The sequence below is a fragment of the Eurosta solidaginis genome, chromosome 4 (genome assembly GCF_040869045.1).
Source record: "Eurosta solidaginis isolate ZX-2024a chromosome 4, ASM4086904v1, whole genome shotgun sequence".
NCBI lineage: Eukaryota > Metazoa > Arthropoda > Insecta > Diptera > Tephritidae > Eurosta > Eurosta solidaginis.
Genome location: NC_090322.1, coordinates 173,304,271 through 173,323,265, shown reverse-complemented (window position 1 = coordinate 173,323,265; position 18,995 = coordinate 173,304,271). Strand labels below are relative to the sequence as shown.

Here is an 18,995-nt window from a genome sequence, read left to right as displayed (position 1 = left end):
GATCGCTACTTAAAATGAACGATATCGGACTATAACTACGCCCACTTTTTCGATATCGAAAATTTCGAAAAATCGTAAAATTGCGATAATTCATTGCCAAAGAGGGATAAAGCGATGAAACTTGGCAGGTGGGTTGTACTTATGACGCAGAATAGAAAATAAGTAAAATTTTGGACAATGGGCGTGGCACCGCCCTCTTTTAAAAGAAGGTAATTTAGAAGTTTTGCAAGCTGTAATTTGGCAGTCGTTGAAGATATCATGATGAAATTTGGCAGGAACGTTACTCCTATTACTGTATGTATGCTTAATAAAAATTAGCAAAATCGGAGAACGGCCACGCCCACTTTTAAAAAAAAATTTTTTTTTAAGTGAAATTTTTACAAAAAATTTAATATCTTTACAGTATATAAGTAAATTATGTCCACATTCAACTCCAGTAATGATATGGTGCAACAAAATACAAAAATAAAAGAAAGTTTCAAAATGTGCGTGGCTCCGCCCTTTTTCATTTAATTTGTCTAGAATACTTTTAATGCCATAAGACGAAAAAAAATTGACCAATCCTTTTGAAATTTGGTGGGGGCATAGATTCTGTGACGATTTCTGTGAAAATAGGCGAAATCGGCTGAAGCCACGCCCAGTTTTTATACACAGTCGACAGTCTGTCCTTCCGCTCGGTCGTTAACACGATAACTTGAGCAAAAATCGATATATCTTTACTAAACTCAGTTCACATAATTATCTGAACTCACTTTCTATTGGTATAAAAAATGGCCGAAATCTGACTATGACCACGCCCACATTTTCGATATCGAAAATTACGAAAAATGAAAAAAGTGCCATAATTCTATACCAAATACGAAAAAAGGGTTGAAACATGGTAATTGGATTGGTTTATTGATGCAAAATATAACTTTAGAAAAAAACTTTGTAAAATAGGTGTGACACCTACCATATTAAGTAGAAGAAAATGAAAAAGTTCTGCAGGGCGAAATCAAAAGCCCTTGGAATCATGGCAGGAATACTGTTCGTGGTATTACATATATAAATAAATTAGCGTTACCCGACAGATGATGTTCTGGGTCACCCTGGTCCACATTTAGGTCGATATCTCGAAAACGCCTTCACATATACAACTACCACCACTCCCTTTTAAAATTCTTATAAATACCTTTCGTTTGATACCCATATTGTACAAACACATTATAGAGCCACCCCTGGTCCACCTTTATGGCGATATATCGAAAAGGCGTCCACCTATAGAATTAAGGCCCACTCCCTTTTAAAATACTCGTTAACACCTTTCATTTGATACCCATATCGTATAAAAATTCTAAAGTCACCCCTGGTCCACCTTTATGGCGATATCTCGAAAAGGCGTCCACCTATAGAACTAAGGCCCACTCCCTTTTAAAATACTCATTAACACCTTTCGTTTGATACCCATATCGTACAAATTAATTCTAGAGTCACCCCTGGTCCATCTTTATGGCAATATCTCGAAAAGGTGTCCACCCATAGAACTAAGGCCCACTACCTTTTAAAATACTCATTAACACCTTTCATTTGATACCCATATCGTACAAATTAATTCTAGAGTCACCCCTGGTCCATCTTTATGGCAATATCTCGAAAAGGTGTCCACCCATAGAACTAAGGCCCACTACCTTTTAAAATACTCATTAACACCTTTCATTTGATACCCTTATTGTACAAACGCATTCTAGAGTCACCCCTGGTCCACCTTTATAACGATATCCCGAAAAGGCGTCCACCTATAGAACTAAGGCCCACTCCCTTTTAAAATACTCATTAGCACCTTTCACTTGATACCCGTATCGTACAAACAAATTCTAGAGTCACCCATGGTCCACCTTTATGGCGATATCTCGAAAAGCCGTCCGCCTATAGAACTAAGGCCCACTCCCTTTTAAAATACTCATTAACACCTTTCATTTGATACCCATATCGTACAAACAAATTCTAGAGTCAGCCCTGGTCCACCTTTATGGCGATATCTCGAAAAGGTGTCCACCTATAGAACTATGGCCCACTCCCTCTTAAAATACTCTTTAATACCTGCCATTTGATACGCATGTCATACAAACACATTCCAGGGTTACCCTAGGTTAATTTTCCTACATGGTGATTTTACCTTATTTTGTCTCCATAGCCGTCAACTGAGTATGTAATGTTCCGTTACACCCGAACTTAGCCTTCCTTACTTGTTATTTTACTATTCGAAGTATTCGAATCGTACGCACTGGCGAATAAAAGAGTTTATTATTCGAATAATTTTTATTCGAATAGTCCCACTCCTAGTTTCTTTAGAAATGGTCTTAAGCTCATAAGATTTAGGAATATGTGAAAGATGAATAGACGTTTAAGTCTATAGTTAATTAACGTCTTATATGTTTAGTTGGAATACGCATAAACGCCTTAAATTTGTTAATTTGATAGATCAGAAGCTGTTTGTTTAACTGAAAAAAAAGTTCAATATACCTCACCAGTTTTTCATAACAAATTAAAAACGTCTTTAGCCGAGTCTTTGCCAGATATAACAAGAGATGTCGGTACTGTTATTTGAAGCGATTTAAACTCACTTTCTATATTTCTATAGAAACCGTCTTAAACTTATTAAGGTTTAGTAATATGTGAACGATGAATAGGCGTTTAAGTCTATCGCTAATTATTGTTGTTCTTGTTGTATTAACAGTGCTTCGCCCCATTCAATGGCCAGGACCACTCACAAATTTTCATCAAAATCCTCTAACGGGAGACCAAGAAAACTGGCTGTTTCAACGGGGGCGGACCACAGGGAGATGGGTGTTAGAGGCGTAGGTTCCACATTACAATTGAAAAGATAGTTGGAGTCATGTGGGGACACATCGCATGCAGGACATACATTACGTATGTCGGGGTTGATTCTAGACAAGTAAGAGTTTAACCTGTTACAGTATCCAGAACGAAGTTGGGCCAGCGTGACTCGTGTTTCCCTTGGCAGTGTGCTTTCTTCTTCTGCAAGGGTGGGAAATTGCTTATTAATAATGGGGTTCACTGGGCGCGTCCTGACAAAGGCGTTTACCGATTCTGTGTGGATTTGCCTAAGGGCTTGCTTATGCTTGCCTGGATCAAACGGCTGTATTGGCAAGTGCCGAATCTCGTCATAGTGCTTTAGGAGATGTTCCCTTAATCCCCGTGGTGATGGTGCTAAATCAAGCAGTTGTTTGCTAGGATGTCCTGATTTGTGACAACTAAGCAAGAACTGCTTTTTCAGTATTTCGTTGTGCTCTTTCATACTGAGCTCTTTGGCCTCATTATGTAAATGATGTGCGGGAGTCATAAGGAGACATCCGGTGCCAGTTCTTATTACAGCATTTTGACAGGCCTGTATCCCTTTCCAGTGTGTATTTTTAAGACCAGGCGACCAGACTGGCGACGCGTAGCTTATGAGGGGCCGGCAAATTGCTTTGTACGTAGTTAGCAACGTTTCTTTATCTTTTCCCCATGTGCTGCCGGCAAGCGCCTTGAAGATTTTGTTGCGCCTTTGTACTTTATAAACAATCTCGGTTGCATGAGCTTTGAAGGTTGGAGTATTATCGAACGTTACCCCTAAGATCTTTGGATGACTGACAGTCGGTAGTGTGACACCATCGACGCGTACGTCCAATATTTCGACATCTATTCCTTCCACGTCGTAAACAAGGTGGCCGTAGATTTTGTCGGTGATAATTTCAAGTTTCGCGAGGTGAAGAAATCGGAAAGATCGGTGAGATAGCTGTTTATTTTAGAAATTAATTCATCAACTGAAGGGTCAGGTCCTGTTGCCATAATCGTGCAGTCGTCAGCATAGGAGATGATTGTGACTTCTTATGGTGGGGAAGGGAGTTTTGATATGTACAAGTTAAACAGAAGCGGAGATAGGATACGACCCTGTGGAACCCCCTGTTTAATTTTTCTAGGCTTCGAAATTTCGTTCCTGAATTCAATCGACGCCTGCCTACCAGTCAGCTAATTAGCGGTTCATCTTTTTAGACAAGCGGGAAGGTATGAGCCTTCTATGTCTTGAAGTAGCGTGTCGTGTGGACTGTGTCAAAAGCTTTTGACGGGTCAAGTGCCACGAGCACCGTCCTATGATGGGGTTCTTGCTGATTTAATCCGTAATTAATCCGGGCATGTGCCAATAAAGTGAAACACGGGTTGGGGGTTTAGAATATACCCGCGGTAGGCATGCCTGTCGTAAGAGGCGACTAAAATACCAAACTGATTTAAGAAGATGTGTAGCGCAACCCTCTCAAGGAGTTGCCAGCGCAATTGTCAACGTCACCTAACCGTGGCGAATCCTGTTTCATTAACAGCCGAGGCTCTGGCGACCGCAAGTTCCTCATGGAACTAGGGGATGGGGAGGGCGGGATGACCTAGAAGGTTTAATGTTGTCACTTAAATTGTTCCCGAGATGGTCGGGCTAGTACCTTAATGGCACTTTATTACCGGAACGCACCGGATATATATCCGGCAAAGGACCATCAACAAACCTTCGGGGAGTATCTTTATTGTTAATACAACAACAACAACTTCTTCTAGCTCCTGCCAGTTACATACGGTGCAAAGTGGTGACGATATGTTTTTATAGATTCTTGCGTTTAGATACAACAAACCTCCCAGAGCACGGAGAATCAGACTGGCTGCATATGCATTGTAATCATCATTGTAATACAAACTCTCCAACTGCACTAGGGCTGGGTAAAGGTCATGGGTAGCAGACTTCCGAGCCATTTCGAGGAACATATTTGTGTTATACTCAGATAAGCGTTCTAAGAGCGAGGAAGTGAAGGTCTGTATATTAGCTGATAGCAATTGCGTAAGGAAAGGGAGATTGACGGTGTTAGCAAGTTCTTTCCAAGTGTTTATCCAAGAAATTCCCAGGTTGGCAGTCTCCTCAGCTAGAATACGCGGAAGTCTGTTATGTGATAGCCTAAAGCAACGAGCTATATAGAGCATGTGCAGGCGAAGAATATGTAAATATAGGGGCTACACGCCTATTTCCAGATGCAAAATGTATGTAGTTTGGCGTATTAGAGGGAAGGAAGAACAGTTTCTTTACTAAAAATCTAAGAAGTTTCTCTACTTGATCTAATTCCCCATCGGCTTAGTGGGTCAGAATATACCCGCGGTAGGTATGCCTGTCGTAAGAGGCGACTAAAATACCAGATTCAAGGAGCTGTGTAGCGCAACCATTCAGGTTGCCAGCGCAATATATAGCTTCTCCAAACCCAATTGCCAACCTCACCTATCCGTGGCAAATCCTGTTTGACTAACAGACGAAGCTCTGGTGACCCCAAGCTCCTCATGGAACTTGGGGGTGGGGAGGGAGGGATTCCTGAAGGTTTAAAGTGGCGACATAAATCGTTCCCGAGATGGTCGGGCTAACACCTTAATGGTGCTGTGTTACCGGAGCGTACCGGATCTGTATCCGGCAAAAGACAATCACATCGATAACACTCCCCAAACCCTTCGGGGAGCAACCTTATCGCTACAACAACTTGGTCTAATTCGTTAACCCCCCTACCTGCGCGTATAAAACATAATGGTCCTGAAAGCATTATAGCTCGTTGCGTTAATAGCGTTTTTAGCATCCAATAGCTTTGAGTCTAAATGTTTATTAAAAGAAAACTTTACAGCAACTAAGGCATGATGTAGCTGAATGCGTTTATAACCATTTCAACTATCGTAGGAGTGCGGGTTCGACTCCCACTCCCGGGAGAAAAGCTTCAAGGTATAATCGAAACAGCTGTCGCCTTGTCCGTCCTGATGTCACGTTGTTTAAATTTTTCCCAAATTATTAAATAATTTATTAAAAGAATAGTTGACAAGTGAGAAGCGCACCTAAGTATTTGTATTCGTTAACTACTTCAATAACCTCGCTACCGTAGATCCATTTCCATGAACCGGGGGCTCTACCACCTTTCCTAAATACCATGATTTTTGACTTGTTCAAGTTGACTGTTAATGTCCATTGACTATAATAGTTGTAAAGGTAGTTTATCATGTCCTGTAGCTGTGCAGGTGATTCCACAAGCAAGACCAAATCATCCGCGTACATAAGCACCTTCACATTAATGTTATTAACCCTGACACCCCCGCACAAATAGGCATGCAGGTCATTTAAGTACAAAGAGAATAAAACCGGACTTAAAAGGCAGCCTTAGCGAACACCGTGATTAACAGGGAAACAGCTGGTTTATAAAAGACCATGTTGCGGGGAATCGTATCAAAAGCACACGAGAAATCTACAAAAAAGGCAAAATTTCTTTTATTACGTGAAAAATTTAGTTAGGCAATCCGCAAATATATTGTCTACAGAAGAATAGCCTCTGCGAAGAATGGACTGAGGCTCACTTAAAATATTATTAGAATCGATCCAAACATTTATGCGACCAAGTAAAAGCCCAGAAAAGATTTTATAAATAGTGCCTAGCAGAGACAGACCTCTGTAATTTGTAGTAGCGTTAGGGTCACCTTTCTTAAAGAGGGCAATCAAGATGGAGGAACTGATAGAAGAAGGAATCTGCTTTCTCAAGTTAATGAAATTTAGAAGCGCCAAAAGTTCATTGAGCAAACATTGGGGAGCAAACTTGTAGAATTCATAACAAACGCCATCCTGCCCGTTGCTTTTTTGCATTTGGTACCATCAATAACCAATTGATGTTCACTGCAATCAACATGAGCATCAAGGGAAGGGGTTTGAAAGCTGGGGCATTGCCAGTGCACGCACGAATCAATATTATTACGGCATAGGAGTTCTTTGAAATGAATATAGAAGCCACGGATCTTAAGGTTACAACTTACTTTACAAAGAACCTTTTTAAGTTAGTTTGCTAGCCACCACCAGACACTTGAATTCCTAACGCTATTAAGCTGTTCAATTTTTTTACATCGCCACTCTAATTTCTTCCTGTTAAAGAGCTTAACATATTTTTTACGAAGAGTGAGGTACTTAATCCTATGGCAATTTCTTTTCCTCCTTCTCAGCATATTTAAAGCGTTCATTAACTTCTTGCGTAAGTTTGAGCACTGGCTATCAAACCACGCATTTTTCGGTGAGAAATAGCCTCAGAGTATATATATTCGCTATTGGAGGACCTAATAATGTTCTCCATGAGTTTATTCGCGTTATGTGGTTGCCATGAAAATCTGGAGTCGGCACTACACGGACGGCCGTTGAAATTAATAACAACAGGAGAAGCATTTTGATTTTACATAAATAACTTGTATATACCTCAGCAGATGGATTTTGATTACCCAACAAACATGGAAAAAATATTTCTCACACCTAAAAGAAATATATATCTAGTTCTGAAGTTGATATGCAACATCATTCTCTAATCGCTATCCAACCTCTCAGAAATTTTTTCAAACTTATAGTTCTCGAAATGAACTCCAACGTTATTCTCAAATTATTCTCCAGCTTTTTGGAGGTATTGAGAAATGTTTAGTTCTCAAATGTATATCCAGCACATTTTCCCATTGATATCCTACATTATATATGGAATTGAGGTGTTCTCCAAGGTGGTACCACCAAACCCAAGAGCTATTTATTGTGAGAAATAAACACATGGTTTGTATCAGTAATGAAGCCTTATAAATTAAACATCGTTAAAATACTGTAGTATCAGAATCTTACATTTGAATCCAATTAGAGAGCCACACTGGAGTACAAGTTACTTTATCAATTTAAGTAATAGCATTTATTACTCTAAACAAACTGAATTTTTTCTGTTTTTCCTGAAAACGTTATTATTCTAAAGTTGAGCTCCAACGGTGCTCAAGTTTGATTGTTCAAACTAATATCGGGAGTGTACTGTACCGATGTTGACACCTGTCCGTTAAGTAAATATTCATTAGAGACACAGCACCCTTACCAAACCCGAAGAACTGGCGCGCCTATTTTTCGCAACAGGGCAGACAGAGGCTATAAGTAAACAGTTACAATGAAATTTTTTTTAAAAAGAATAATCAAATATTTTGCCGAACTCGCGCTCATTTCATTTCGCTGGAATATGCATAATTATCTAGAATTTGTTATTTCGGTATATCATAAGCTGTTTGTTCAACTGATTTAAAATTTACATTATAACTGACACCTTTTTCATAAAAAATTATCAAATATTTTTGTAAAGCTCCTATAATACATGGTTTAAAGTTTGAGCCTAAATCTTTAACCATTCATCGTTATAAGAAAATTTCGAAACTTTTTTGTACTAAAATGGAAACCTCTAAATTTACTACTATACTCTTTAATTTTATTCAGTTCTAATTTAGAACTTATTTAAACAATAAGATCCACTTGTAGAACGGCAAATTATCTTATTAACTCAGGGTTAACTTGGCATGGGCGGTTAAACTCATACTTTTTTGACTTTCAGCTGAAATAGCAATTTGCCACTCTGCAAGTGGGACTAATACTATGTTCAAACAGAAAAATAAATTGAGGCAACTTCGATTTAAATTGAGTGGGGTTCATACAACTCAATTGAGCTTACACAATAGGAATTTGATAGCTGGTTGGATCATCTCTACAGCAACAACATACCTTTGTTCAGACTGTCACAATGTGCGTGTTGGTATTAGGCGAACGGAATGGAATAAAAATATAAAACTTTGCAATTTTTGTGTATTGTAAAAAAAGTGTGTTCAATGTTTTTGTTTCATTTTGAGTTTGCCATCTTCTTTTGACAATCCCAATCCAGTGAAATGAAACAAATAAAATCAGCTGATAAGATGAGACAACCATATAGTTGAGGCATGCCTAATTGACGTTTAAATAAACACACTTTACAAGGTTGCATTTGCAGTTTGAAACAATTTATTACACATATTTAAGAATTCATGAGCTTAACGCCGGCTTATAATAATTGAATTTCAATTATTATGTTTTCTAAAAGAAACTGAAAATAATGAAACATTTACTGGCATATTGCTATGGAACCATTTCGAAAACCGCCAACGTAATCATCATCAGGCAATTTTGTAATGTTGTCAAAGGTTTCACCGGGATTCGAACCGTGAATCACATGGTGAAACTGTAGTAGCCTTTAACCACTCGGCCATCCTGCTGGTATTTGTTTTCATGCTTAATTCATTTTTTCTCATTTCTACACTAACAACACAATTGAGACATTTTATCTCTATATTAATTTGTGTGCCATGTAGATTTGTTTTTGTAAAGTTCCTCTTCGTTGCGAATGAGAAGCTTTGTAAACTCAGGCTCAGTTGTAAATATTTATGTATGTTAGTTTAATGGTGTTACACAATTTTTTTTTAAATTGGCAATTTATTATTGCAATTTATTATATGATAAATTACGTAATAAATTGCCCAAATTGTATAGATTGCCAATTTGGTGTGTGTTTGTACATAGTATAATTCTTAAATATTAAATTTGTTTAAAAACAAAACCCTTCAGTTTCAAAAATCTAAAAATAGAAAATTGTATATACGTCTGGTTACAAAACGCACCCCAAGAGTTTAAAGTTGGTGTTGAAAATTTAAAAATAAAAAATTTCATTTGTGAAAAGTGCTGCAAGGCATGGAGCCCATATGTATTTTAACTTAGAAATCAAAAGAGTATATCTCTTGCCAACAAATGCTATTTTGCCTGAGTTGACAATTGAAAGGTAAAGTCCTCTCTCGATGAACAAAAATCACGCTATGCAAGTCGCCCATCGTAGACGGTGTCGAGAGACCGAATGCTTCGCTGGCTTGGTCATGCTATGCGAATGGACGAAGACGCTTCGACCTAGAAAGTATTTCAATTGACACCGCAGTTTGGAAGTAGAGGAAGGTTTGGCAGGTCGAGAAAGACTTGACCTCCATTGGTGCTACCAAATGGATTCACTTCTCGCGAAACAGGGATGACTAGCATGACTTGTTTCGAAACGGCCAAAGGCGCTTAGGCGGTTAAGTGCCAATTAATGATGATGAGGTTTTATAATATTTTTTCTTACAAAGATGTGATACCTCGGTACTGCAAGAGTTTTGTGCACTCATTCTGAGGAGACCGGTATAAGCTATACTTATTTGGAAACAAATTTGGTTTGGTCATATATGTATGTAGTACAAAATAGTTTCATATTTAGGCTCAAAAATTAACCGTGCAGGAAATTTCTAAGAAAATGTCATTCTATAAAGCCTTATACTACATTTAGGCAAAGTGCACATGAGGCTACCCGTCATAGACGCGTATTAGACGCTGCAGGCGAAATCTGTACGCTTTGATGTCGAACACATGTATTTGAGTGGAGAGCTGCACACGAGGCGTGACTGCATGAAAGCGACAAAGCATGAAAACTTCATGTAGCTAAGTGTACAGCAATGTTGGTCGCTTAGCGTACGTACGCTTGAAAAAAAGGAAGAACAAGATGTTTGTTTGCATTTTTATGTATGCAAATTAGTGTAATAAGTTAGAAAAAATTAGTTTAGTTAATAAAAGTGCGTGAAAGGTATATAACCAAAGCAAAAAAGAATAGATTAAAAGGCTAAAAAGTGTTGATAACTAGAAATCACTTTTTTCTCTAATCCGCGGTGGTGTAAAATTGCCTTTCATAATTTACAAAGGCATGGGGATGCAAACAATTTTTAGTACCTATTGTAACGAATAATAGCAGCACTAAGGGATTCTATCATCTCTAAGCCGATGCTAAGCAGTGATTCAAGTCACATCAATAATTCAATCATTATGACTACACACGTGTACACGCAGCAGAAAAGCAACGCACAAACACATGCAGATATCTAATCTGAGATATGCCATTATAATTGTGGAAGTGTCGCTCACAAACACACGCGCATATGAGAGCTATACACGTACATCTGTAGTTATAATTGTAGCAGATAACCAATTAGTAGATTCTAGAACAGAAGCGCCTAGAAGATGCAACGGGGAAATCAAAGAGTATAAAAGGCATGAACAGTAGAGGCGCTGCAATCAGTTTCGATTAAGCACGCTATCTGTCGAGCAATGGTAGAGTTATTTATTGTGAAGTACTTGAATAAAGGCCATTTTGCATTATCAAATATTGGAGTTATTTATTCAACAGTTTAGTGATTCCAACTTAGCAGAAGGTTGCAAATAAGAGGATTTGCAGTAAATTCGTTACACTATTTTCCTTTGGTTTCGAGGACAGACATACCTGAAGAAATTTAATTTCTTATTTATTTCAATAATTGTTTGCTTTATGTAGCGACACGGACGGACAGACGGACGGACGGACATAGCTAAATGAATTTCTTTTTTCACCCAGATCATTTTGATATATAGAAGTCTATATCTATCTCGATTAGTTTATGCCGTTACGGATTACCCTTCTGCGAACAAAGTTAATATACTCTGTGAGCTCTGCTCAGCTGAGTATAAAAATGGTCGGTGTAAATTAAACACACATGCAACACATGCTCCAACAATTTTTGCAGTGTGGATTTAACGATATATGTATGTGAGCTGAAGAAATTTGAAAATTCTTCCATAATTTGAAATTTATAAATGAAAGCAGTTATGTTTATAATAAAACTGGTAAAATTAGTCGATGTTTATGCGATTGGTACCTTTTTTTATTTGTAAGCTGATACATTTCTTTCTAGGCTCGCGGCAACACTGCCAACAAGTCTGAAAAGGGTTTCGTTTTCCCACGATTGTATACGAAACGCGCATTAGTACGTTTTTCTACTACTACTTCCTCTAATGCTACTACTTTAAAAATACTTTTTTAAATACTTTCATGGACATATTGCAAAATGAATCGGCTTGCATATAATTAAATGTATGTGAAGGCGAAATTAATGTCAATAATGCGCTGCTTAACATAAAGTCGACTTCAGTCTATGGTTATTCCGTTTTTCGTATATCTTGCCAAAAAATATATGTTTTTGTTTTCGTACTATTACATCACAGTTTGGGAATTTGTTTTCGAGGTTGAGAGAGAATATTTTCATTTCAGTTTTTTAGTGTTTCCGCAACCTTCTTGCAATGAATATCGTTTGAGACGAAGCGTACGATATTTCCAATGTATTTTTTTACTCCCCTAACACCCCAAAACACACAAACGTTTCACCTAGCACTCGCTGGCACTGAAACTGATTTAGGAGCCGAAAAAAGTCCCATCCCTGCTCTAGCTCAACTTCGATCTGGATATTGAAACAGGTTAAATAAACTCTTACCTATCCAGAATCAACCCCCTTAAAATGTTAGGCTTCACCACTGTTCCTCTGCTGCGGTCCCTTCAATACTTTGAAAGTTGTGTCTACCCTGTCTTTTCTCTTCCACACGATCAGATTTGTATGCTGGCATAGTTAAGAGTGAGGCTGCTTCCTGAATTAGTGCAAGGGATACAGATACTCTGAACTAAAAAGTTAACTTGCCGTTCTTAGGTTGTATTTTATTTTTGATTGGAGTTCTGTTGTTTGCCTGACACATCGAGACTGTGGCGAATATGAGCAGTTCCTACACATAACTATGCCGGTAGTAAATAAATGCTGCAAAATCACAAAAGCAACGGCAGCAGATGAAACAAATAGCTACGTACACATGTAGAAAGCAGATAAGAGCGTAGACGACATTACTCACATATATAAATAGAAGACAACAGCGGATATGTGATGCGGAGATATGAGAAAAGTAAATAAGCAACAATTGAGAAGGCTGTTCTAGACCCTGTGTATGGTTCAACAATTTAGTTGGTTCATTTCTTTGAGAGTTAAGTGATTCGAATGATAACAGAAGGCGCAGAATTATTGAGAATTTCTTAGAATACTTAACAATATTGTAGCGAATTTTGAAAAAAATTCCTGATTATTTTGCAGCTACTTTTAACGTTTGAATCTCTGAACTGCCGAATAAATAACTCAAATGTTCAGTATCGCAAAACATTCTTTATTAACAGTTCTACTGTGGCAGTATTACCTCACAATTACATTATCACGTACTGCACTAATAGTGTGTTTAAATCAAACTGATTGGCCATTCCGCAGCTTGCGCTGCTTTTATACTCTCTGTTGCGCGTCGCATAATTCTCCAAGGATCTCGACTTTTCACGAGCACTCTTCTCGAACAGCTGTTTAATAATTTCCCACATATGTACTCATATTCACGTTTGTCTTCTTTTTTATGCGTATATGTGTGTGAGTGATAACTTCGGCAATTTTAGCTCTTATTTACATGTATTTGTAGTAACATTTGAGCTCTTATGACCTCTCACTGTTGCCTGCTATGCATTTGTGTGTATATGGCTGAGTAATACGCGCCGTTTATTGCTGTGCACTTGTATGTGTGGCAGCTTACTTCCCTGTTTTTGTGCATTTATTTACTAGCACCATAGTGACTTATCGAAAATTTGCTTTTATTTTTTTGTTGTGGCAGCACACTGCCCTCAAGAGGCCCGATGAAACCAGGCTAATCCTGTTCATTTTTTCATGATCAGCTGAGCAGAGCTCACAGAGTACATATATTAATTTTGTTCCAATAACGGTATCCCCGTAACGCCATAAACTAGTCGAGGTAGATATAGACTTCTATATATCAAAATGATCGGGCGAAAAAAGAAATTCATTTAGCCATGTCCGTCCGTCCGTCCGTCAGTTTGCCCTAAACACGATAACTTTGGTAAATTTTGAGGTATCTTAATGAAATTTGGTATGTAAGTTCCTGGGCACTCATCTCAGATCGCTATTTAAAATGAACAAAGTCGGACTATAAATTTAAAATAATAAAATTTCGGAAAACCGAAAAAGTCCGATAATTCATTACCAAAGGCGGATAAAGCGATGATAAAGCGGGCCCGGGAATTCTCAGGGTGCCCGCGATTTAGAGGTGTTAAGACATTTTTTTTTTTTAATTTAGCAGAGTCTTTAGTTGTTCCATGTGCAAATTTGAAGCCGAATTTCAAAAGCAACGAATATTTATAAGGAATTTTTACCTGGTCCTGAGAAGACAATAAAAACATCAAACCTCAGGGGGCCCGCGATTTAGAGGTACTATGACATTTTTTTTCCATAAGCATATCAGAGAGATCAACTCCCCCCATGTGCTTGTTGTATTCTGATACAATAGCTGGTCTTGGAACATTTATGAATTGCTTGTCTTTTGCTCTCCAACGACGACATTTTTCAATGTTAGCAACTGTACAGCTTTGTTGTCCAACGAGCGAACTGTAGCAATTTCATGTTTTACTTCGCACTTCATATCGAAAGATCCTCTGCCAAGCTCTTTCAAATCAGATTCGGCCTTTAATTCGCAATTGCCCATTCGGTTTTTTCTAACAGTTCCAATGCTAAATATTCCCATTTCTTTCAACGATACAAGAAGACTGACTGAAGTGAACCAATTATTGAAGTACAGCTTGTAGTTTTTGAACTTCGGGACCGATGACGCCAAATATAAAACGATGTCAGATGATATTCCAAGACCATATGAAGGGCAAGTTCCCTCACCAACGTAGAGGGCGAAGTCATATATAATTCCGGATGAACCTGCACGTGTAAACATTTTCATACCCTATTTATGGGGTTTGGCGGGATTATATTGCTTGAATGCTGATGCTCCTAAAAGTTTAATGCGAGGCGTCAACTTACCTTTGTAAAACTTACCTGTGTAAACTTTGTTGAACTTACCTTTGTATGCTATTATTTGCTCATCAATACTTTGGCGTTCTTCTTGGGCTAGACTGTTGAATTTGTGTTTGAGCATCGATAAAATTGGACGTATTTTATACAGCTTGTCATAGTCAGAATCACCTTTTTTAGGTTGCTTCGATTTGTCAGAGAAATGGAGGAATTTCTTAATTTTTTCAAATTTGTTGCGCGGCATCGAATCCGTCACTGCAGTCAACTTTAGCTCTTGGGACCATGCCATTTTGAAATTCGGAAGCTTAATCACACCCAAATATACCAAAATCCCAGAGTATCGAAAAATGTCCTCTTTAGTGCATTTGAGTTCAGACTCGGACTCTTGAAGTGCATATAAGTTAGTCTCTTTTACAATCAATTCAATCGCTGCATCGTCAGAAAATGAACGAAAATACTGTATTGGGCTATTCACTATTTCAACATCTTCTAGTCGATTTTCGAATGGTACGTCTTTTACGCCATATGGGGTTTTCCTCCATCGCAGCGTAGACAAATCTACACTTTCAACGGAAATAATTTCGGCACACTCAGGATATTCTTCATCACGTTCTTCATTGGCGATACCGTTTAACAAATCAATCTCAAATTCCTCACCTTTTTCCAAAATTTCGTTAAAATTTTTTTTAAAATCCCAGCCTCATCAACTTCGCACTCTTCATCAGAAGACTCGTCCCAATCAAACTCCAGAGCTGCTTTTATATGTGCTTCAGAAAGTCCGTTGCGTGTTTTGTTCATATCTTCGATTCTAATGTTTTAGCTATCACCGTTGCCCGAAGTTGTTTACAAGCAACTTAAGAAAAGAAAAAATTATAGATTCCAACTATGCAACTTATTTTTAAATATTTTAATGCTTACTTTTTATTTCACCTTTTAGTGTTACAACTGCGTATTTAATTTTTTAATTAACTAATTATAAGTATTTTTAATAATTTTTTTGTTTTGCACTAAAATTTCAGCACGCTCGATATGATCGACAAAAATCCGAATAAAGCATTACACAAATGACACTTTTTTGTTGGTTTTCTTTTCTAAGAGCTGTAATTAACCAGCTTTATGCATGACTTGAAGAGTTAGTTCTGTTTGGTTCATATAAAACGGTAGAAAAAGTCAAAGTTGCTTTTAAGCAACTTTGGGGTCGAAAGGGCTAATTACCCTTTAACATTAAATCAGCATTGCCGACGCAAGCTTTCGCATAAATTTAGGTAGAGAGGGTGATATACATATATGAAGTCAAGAAGCGATGACTCAATAAAAAAATTAAAACTTAGAAAACAAAACATACATATACATAATGACGTAGATTACTGCTTAATTAAAATAAAAAAAAAAAACTAAATCCGCAAGGCAGATGAGTTTTCACTGAGAGCTTTTCATGGCAGAAATACACCCGGAGCGCTTGCCAAACTCTGCCGAGGGGCGACCCCGCTTAGAAAAATTTTCTTCTAATTGAAAAACCTTATTTCTAAAATTTTTGATGTTGCTTTGCCCGGGATGTGAACCCAGGGCATACGGTGTGGTAGACGGAGCACGCTACCATCACACCACGGTGGCCACGGATTCCATTAATTAAAATTTCCTTTAGGATGGCAAACAATAAACAAAAAAAGTTTTAGAATAATAATATAGGTGAATCAATGATACACTATATTTGCTTCTATAAAGTAATCTTTGGTTCCCCCCACCAGCGGTAAGGGCAAAAAATTTACTTTTGATATTTGGCAATTTACGACTGCCTTATATTTGAAATCCTTACAAAATCTCAAGCTTGCTTAGCAATATTTGAAATATGAATTAAATCTTAGCTTAACTTTATATAGTTTAAGTACCTAAAGTAAATCAAAAAGAAAAAAGGAAAATTTCATAGATAATTAGAATCATATTTGCATATATACCTATATTAATTTAATAGTAATAATAATTTGGTAAATCCACATGGGTCCCTTTGCCTAACCTAACTAAACTTCATTGAGAATCCTCAACTTTTGGAATATGAGCTACACCGCTCCCTTTTTCTATCATTAAACATGCCCAAATTTTAACTTTAAATCTACATATATATATTGTAACGAATGTTAGCAGCACTGAGCGATGCTATCGTCTCTAAGCCGATGCTAAGCAGTGACGTGAATGCACATCAATAATTCAATCATTATGTATCTACATAAACGAAACAATAACTGGGTCTACATATATGTACCATGTACGTATACGAGCAGCGGAGAGTCAATGCACAAACACATGCATATATCTGAGATACTCCTATAAGTATGCAATGAGAAAAACTATAAAATTGTGCAATTGTAGTTACAGCTGAGAAGTTTGAGAGCTGCTGGACTAGTAGATTCTGGAAGCGCCTAGAAGATGCGAAGGTTGAAATCAAAGAGTGTAAAAGGCGGCAATTGTAGAGGCACTGGAATTCAGTTTGATTTGAGTTGTCAAGCAGTTTCGATTAAGACTATATCTAGCGAGCAATAGCAGTATTATTTTGAAAGTCAGTTTCATTTAAGCTATCAGTTTGGCTATTAAGCCAGCTAATTGCAAAGTATAAGTGTTATTGTGAAGTACTTTAATAAAGGCCATTTTGCATTATTACAAATTGGAGTTATTTATTCAACAGTTTAGTGATTCGAACTTAGCAGAGGATTGCAAATAAGAGGATTTGCAAGTAAATTCGTTACAATATAAATGAATCGTGGTGAGTGTATGTTCAGATGCTTAATACTTTGAAACTACCGGAACGACTTTTATAAAACTTTGTAAGTATATTATCTAGGTACCCGAATAGGATATAGGCTATATTTCATACCGCTGGGTGGCTAGGGTCTTGAGACCAAAACGTGGACCCGCGTACCGCTAGAATGTGTATATACAATATGGATATCAGATGCAAGCTGTTGATAAGGGCATTCGTAAAGAGTATTCTTTATACCGCTGGGTGACTAGAAGTAACAAGAAGGTTCAAAACATGCGATCAAGCAATAATTCATACCATTACTTCGCGGGTATGGGGTTAACCATGCTATTTATATGAGAAAAATTTCGCACAGTGTTGAATGGCAGCAACTCTCGATTACAGATGTCGCCCCCTCAAGCTATAATATTCGTAGGTGGCATTATATGACTAGCAGGAACATTCGACTACCGAATGACAGATGTCGCCCGCTCATAACGCTATTTATTACCCGTCGTAGGTGGCGTCACAGCAATGCTATTGGCGACATTGTGGTGAAGTTTTGACTAACAGCAACTTCCGATTTCGGAATTACAGATGTCCCCGCTCATGTTGTAATATTCGTAGGTGGCATTTTATGACTAGGAGCTACTTTCGATTACCGAATTACAGATGTCGCCCGCTCATAACCCTATTTATTACCAGTCAAAATAATATCGATATAAAAGGGGCATGGCACCTCCCAAGCAAAATGAATATTTGGTACTACATAACTGTGAAGGTATTCATGCTAGAACATTGAAATTCAGTAATGAGTTATATGAGGTCAATCCCTAACACCCCCAAGAAAATGTGGGGTGGAAGAGAAGGGGCGTGGCACCTCCTATATAAATGGAATTTTCATGCTGCATATCTCTGGATGTAGTAATGATAGGATAATGAAACTTGGTAAGGAGCTATATGAGGTTAAGTCCTAACACCTCCAGTAAAATGTGGAATTGGGGAAAAGGGAGCGTCCACCTTAACTACATATGGGATTTTTCAGAACTATGGCTGCCGTACAAACTTAGGTTATTATAACACCTAAGGTTTGACTATAGAGTTGTTTGGCCGTTATTCCTTTTAGATGTTTAATAATCTTCCGCCGTTAAAATTTTTGGTTAACTTCAGTCTCTCCACATCTATCTATCTATCTATATATATATATAAAATTCAAATTATGTATGTATGCATGTATTTATGTATGTAGGTATAGATCGAGTTGCGTCCTAAACGGATCCACCGATCACAACTAAATTTGCACAACATACTAGAAACAATCCAAGGATGGTCATAGGCTAAAACTAATATCGATATATAAAAAGGGCGTGACACCTCCCATGCAAAATGAAAATTTGTTACCACATAACTCTGAAGGTATTCATGCTAGAACATTGAAATTCAGTAAGGAGTTATATGAGGTCAATCCCTAACACCCCCAAAAAAATGTGGGGTGGGGGAGAAGGGGGCGTGGCACCTCCCATATAAATGGAGTTTGTCATACTGTATATTTCTGGATATATTAAAGTAGGATAATGAAAATTGGTAAGGAGCTATATGAGGTTAAGTCCAAGCTGCTCCAGTAAAATGTGGAATTGGGGAAAAG

The 18,995-nt window shown here is 37.7% G+C and overlaps 2 protein-coding genes across 7 annotated transcripts in view; both read right to left on the bottom strand.

The window, feature by feature from the left end:
* The window catches only part of rdgA (retinal degeneration A), a 1,310,388-nt gene that overhangs the window by 832,598 nt on the left and 458,795 nt on the right, over positions 1 to 18,995 (bottom strand). The gene's annotated exons all lie outside the window — the stretch shown is intronic.
* LOC137250646 (uncharacterized) lies at positions 704 to 4,314 on the bottom strand. The gene is given in 2 exon segments (XM_067783801.1): positions 704 to 3,675; positions 3,678 to 4,314. Coding segments are annotated over 2 exon segments (1,083 nt in total). The 5' UTR covers positions 3,832 to 4,314; the 3' UTR covers positions 704 to 2,746.